The 3,865-nt window shown below is 40.5% G+C and overlaps 1 protein-coding gene across 1 annotated transcript in view; it reads left to right on the top strand.

The window, feature by feature from the left end:
- The window catches only part of col9a1c (collagen, type IX, alpha 1c), a 29,400-nt gene that overhangs the window by 19,781 nt on the left and 5,754 nt on the right, over window positions 1-3,865 (top strand). The window contains exons 17-28 of the mRNA XM_005752761.1: window positions 213-266; window positions 437-490; window positions 603-656; window positions 733-786; window positions 891-944; window positions 1,033-1,086; window positions 1,199-1,252; window positions 1,816-1,869; window positions 2,433-2,477; window positions 2,617-2,670; window positions 2,801-2,854; window positions 3,000-3,053. Coding sequence (XP_005752818.1) covers window positions 213-266; window positions 437-490; window positions 603-656; window positions 733-786; window positions 891-944; window positions 1,033-1,086; window positions 1,199-1,252; window positions 1,816-1,869; window positions 2,433-2,477; window positions 2,617-2,670; window positions 2,801-2,854; window positions 3,000-3,053 — 639 coding nt within the window. The remainder of the gene's footprint in view (window positions 1-212; window positions 267-436; window positions 491-602; window positions 657-732; window positions 787-890; window positions 945-1,032; window positions 1,087-1,198; window positions 1,253-1,815; window positions 1,870-2,432; window positions 2,478-2,616; window positions 2,671-2,800; window positions 2,855-2,999; window positions 3,054-3,865) is intronic.

Here is a 3,865-nt window from a genome sequence, read left to right as displayed (position 1 = left end):
ATGCTCTGGCTTTTAACACATTATGACCCAAGCATTTTGGATTTATCTGAATTAGTTAGTATTGTTTCAATTCTTCTATTTTATTGTTTCTATTGTTATTATTGTATTACACTGTAGTTTTTAATTTTATTGTTATTGTTAAGCACTTTGTGCAGCATCGGCTGTTGGAAATGTGCTATATAAATAAATCTGACCTTGACCTTGACCTTTAGGGACACAAAGGTCTGGATGGTGCGCCTGGAAAGGACGGCGTTCCTGGAGAGAAGGTACAAGCAGAGTGAAAACCAGACAGAGCATACAGTACATACAGTAGTTACCTTGTAGCAATGAGCTATGTTTCTCTACCAACAGGATACCAAGAACCATTTGTACACATGCTACAATCCACCTTCACAAAATGTGATGTTAATGTGTTTACACTTGTGGTTTTCCACAGGGGGAATCAGGAAAGCAGGGTCCTCAAGGACCACCAGGTCACATGGGAGATGATGTAGGGAAGCTTCTCCCTTGGTTACACTGTATTAATATTAATGAAATTATGTCTCCCTAAAGATATAAAGTGATAAATATCTACAAAATAAAATCTCTTTTGTCCCTTATAGGGACAAAGAGGACCCATCGGAGTCCCTGGAACCGCAGGAGAGAAGGGAGACAGAGTACGTTTAACAGAGATGACACAGACATTTGGACCTTTGTACATGTAAATGAAAGCTAACTCTTCTCCATTCTCAGGGCCCACCTGGCTTCAACGGTGTCCCAGGACCCACTGGTCCTCCTGGAGCTCCTGTAAGCAGTCTTAGTTTGATCAGCTCCACGGCCTCTGATCTTCTGGCATTTGCTCTAAGAGCGAAAAAGGGATGTACTTTAACCTGTAACTAACTTTCTCTCAGGGTGTGGAGGGAATGCGTGGACGTCCGGGTTTGCCGGGGCCTAAAGGCGAAGATGTGAGTCCTGCTCTCTACCTAAGATGATTTATATAACAAATCATAATTCGAAAAGCATTTTAAAAAAATGTGATTTGATCTTGTTTAGGGAGCCATGGGAGCTCAGGGATCACAGGGTCCTCCAGGGGAAAAAGGAGATACTGTAAGTAAGCTGGAAGATATAAAGTAGAAGTGGAAGAAAATGGATGAATGGTGAGACATTTATTTTTAGCACAGCATTGCTTAATATTTTGTTGTTGTTATATGTTTTTCAGGGAGGGCCTGGAAATAATGGCTTAGATGGAAGTCCTGGAGTTGATGGCGCCAAGGTAACCGTTATCCCCTGTGATCTTTTTACTAATAAAAGTGCATCATACTAAACTAAAACTCAATAATTGTCTGGGAGACATGGAAAGATTGATTTGGATGGGCCTGTTTGTAAAATATACAAGACAGAAATACATCAAATCTACAAGCTAATGGTGACACGTGGCCAAGAAAGGCTGACTCAACCAAAAATCTAAGAGTATACAAGTATTCAGTTAATTAATTAAGAAAGAAGGAAACACATCAAATATTATTATTGCATATTGCTATTAATGTTTGTTTTTATCAGGCTTGAAATGTCTGACAAAAAAATAACGATTAAAAACCCTAAAAACCATGAATTTGTGAATGAAGTGGGGACCGCTGGTCTACAACATATGGTGTCCCCCCCCAAAATTTACCAAATTATTCTGCTGAATGCATCATGGGTGTAGTATGGCGTCCATTGGACTTTTGGCTGGCGCCATGTTGGTTTCTTTGGAAAAATTGTTGAACACACATTAAACAAAAGTAAACTTGTATACCACATACAACAATCTGTGCACACTTTGCATCTCCTCAACAGGGAGAGCCCGGCACTCCTGGAGCTGTTGGTGTCAGGGGGATTGTGGGTATTCCAGTAAGTCAAACTTAATTTTTGTACATTCTGTTAAACCTGTAATTGAATTATATCCTCTGTGGTTACGATTTCCAGGTGTTAGCGTTTCATTGGGAAGCTAGTGACGCTGGTAAATTAAAGGAGGACGAGCTTCTCTCTGAAGCAACAAAGCTGGTCAGCTAAATAAAACATTAAAGTCAAACAACCTGCAGGAAGGGCAAGGGCACACCTACTGTTGCCTGTAAGGCTGTGAGATGAGAGGATACAGATGTGACTTGAATGGTAAATGTGAATTCACAAACAGCACAGTAGATAAAAGGACAGTGTTTTTACTATAGGCTGTGTGACTTATTTCCAGTGTGCTTTTACCTAAAGATTTTTATTACTATTGTTTCTCAAACAGTTATAAGTGTTACAAATTGATTTCCTGTTAATGTTAAGCAACGTTTTATGCTACTTCACTGCTATGCTAATTCCCTGATCCCATTTCCTGTTAATGTTATTTATTGCTTCTCACAGAAACAGACGTGAGGCAATGACACAAACATTTTCAGTTTGTTTTCGTGACATGTTTTTGTTCCTAGGGTCTGCCAGGGAAGTCGGGAGTAGCTGGAACCCCCGGTGAAAAGGTAATTGGAATAATCATCCATTTAATGAGGCATGTCTTTATAGCACATCCCTAATGTTATTGCAGCTGACAGCTTCAGTAGAACACTCTCTTTGAGGTTTGAGCTGACTTATTTAGTGCAATTCCTGCTGTGGATTTAGGGCAGCACTGGTGCAGAGGGACCTGTTGGACCAGCTGGACTTCCTGGAAAAACTGTGAGATTACTCTACCCACAGAACTCTATCCATGAGCCTCTAATTTTACAGATATTTTTCATCAGTTATCTTGGTTCTGCAAGTGATATTCACACTCATTCAAATTCATTTGGATATTTTTCCCATATAGGGTGGGCCTGGAAAAGATGGAGCAGATGGAAAACCTGGAGATAAAGGAGCAACTGTAAGTTGACATTTTGTCCCCATTGCTTCATGATTTTTATATTTAAATTAAAAACAAGTTACACTTTAAGACTTTACAGGTACGTTAGTACCAGCACATTCATGTGCAAACTGAAGTTGAGGTTTTACTACTTCTTGATGTACAGGGTCAAACAGGAAAACAAGGACCAGTTGGGCCTGCAGGTCCACCAGGAATCCAGGTGAGATCCTGTCCATCCATCTATCTGCTCCCAGCTGGGCATTCCCAGAAAACATTCAAAGAGAAACACACAGGAGCCATCCTGACTATTTGTCTAAACCACTTTAGCTGGCTTCAACCAAAGTGAAGGCGCAGTAGCTCTACTCTGAACTCCATCGATGTGTGTGAGCTCCTCTCTCTATCACTAAGGCGGAGTAAACCCGTTTTAGCTGCTTGATTGGCCTGATGACATCAGTGTTGTCTCATCGTTCAATTCTATGTTCCAGAAGCGAGTCTTTTTGTCTTATTGTCCCAGGCACGGCTTTACAGCTTTACAGAGGAACAGAAACTTTGATGACGTCTCTGGAAGTTCAATTCAATTTAATTTATTCAGCGCCAAATCACAACAACAGTCGCCCCGAGGTGCTTTATATTGTAAGGGAGACCCTACAATAATACATACAGAGCAAGCATGAACCACCTGCAGACAGGGCCAAGGAAGACAGGATAAAAGGAAGCTGACATGCTGTGGAAGAGAGACTGAGATTAATAACAAGTATGATTCAGTGCAGAGAGGTCTATTAACATTAGGGGTGGGTTTTGATTATCGATTTATCGATTGCAATCAATTCTAGCTTGGATAACGTGATATCGATTCATTAAAATCCTGAATCAATTTTTAAATATAAATTCATTTTGCCCGAAACGCCAGAATCTCAGGTTAAACCTCCAAAAATTTTGACAACCAACAAAAACTTTAAACAGTAAATGACAGCAGTACACGGATTCTGCACAAAGACGTAAACACAACAAAGCGCGGACCGGGCGCATCAG

This window comes from Pundamilia nyererei, unplaced genomic scaffold (genome assembly GCF_000239375.1).
Source record: "Pundamilia nyererei isolate P.nyererei 1_Seehausen unplaced genomic scaffold, PunNye1.0 scaffold00378, whole genome shotgun sequence".
Lineage (NCBI taxonomy): Eukaryota > Metazoa > Chordata > Actinopteri > Cichliformes > Cichlidae > Pundamilia > Pundamilia nyererei.
This window is presented reverse-complemented; position numbering and strand designations above follow the sequence as displayed.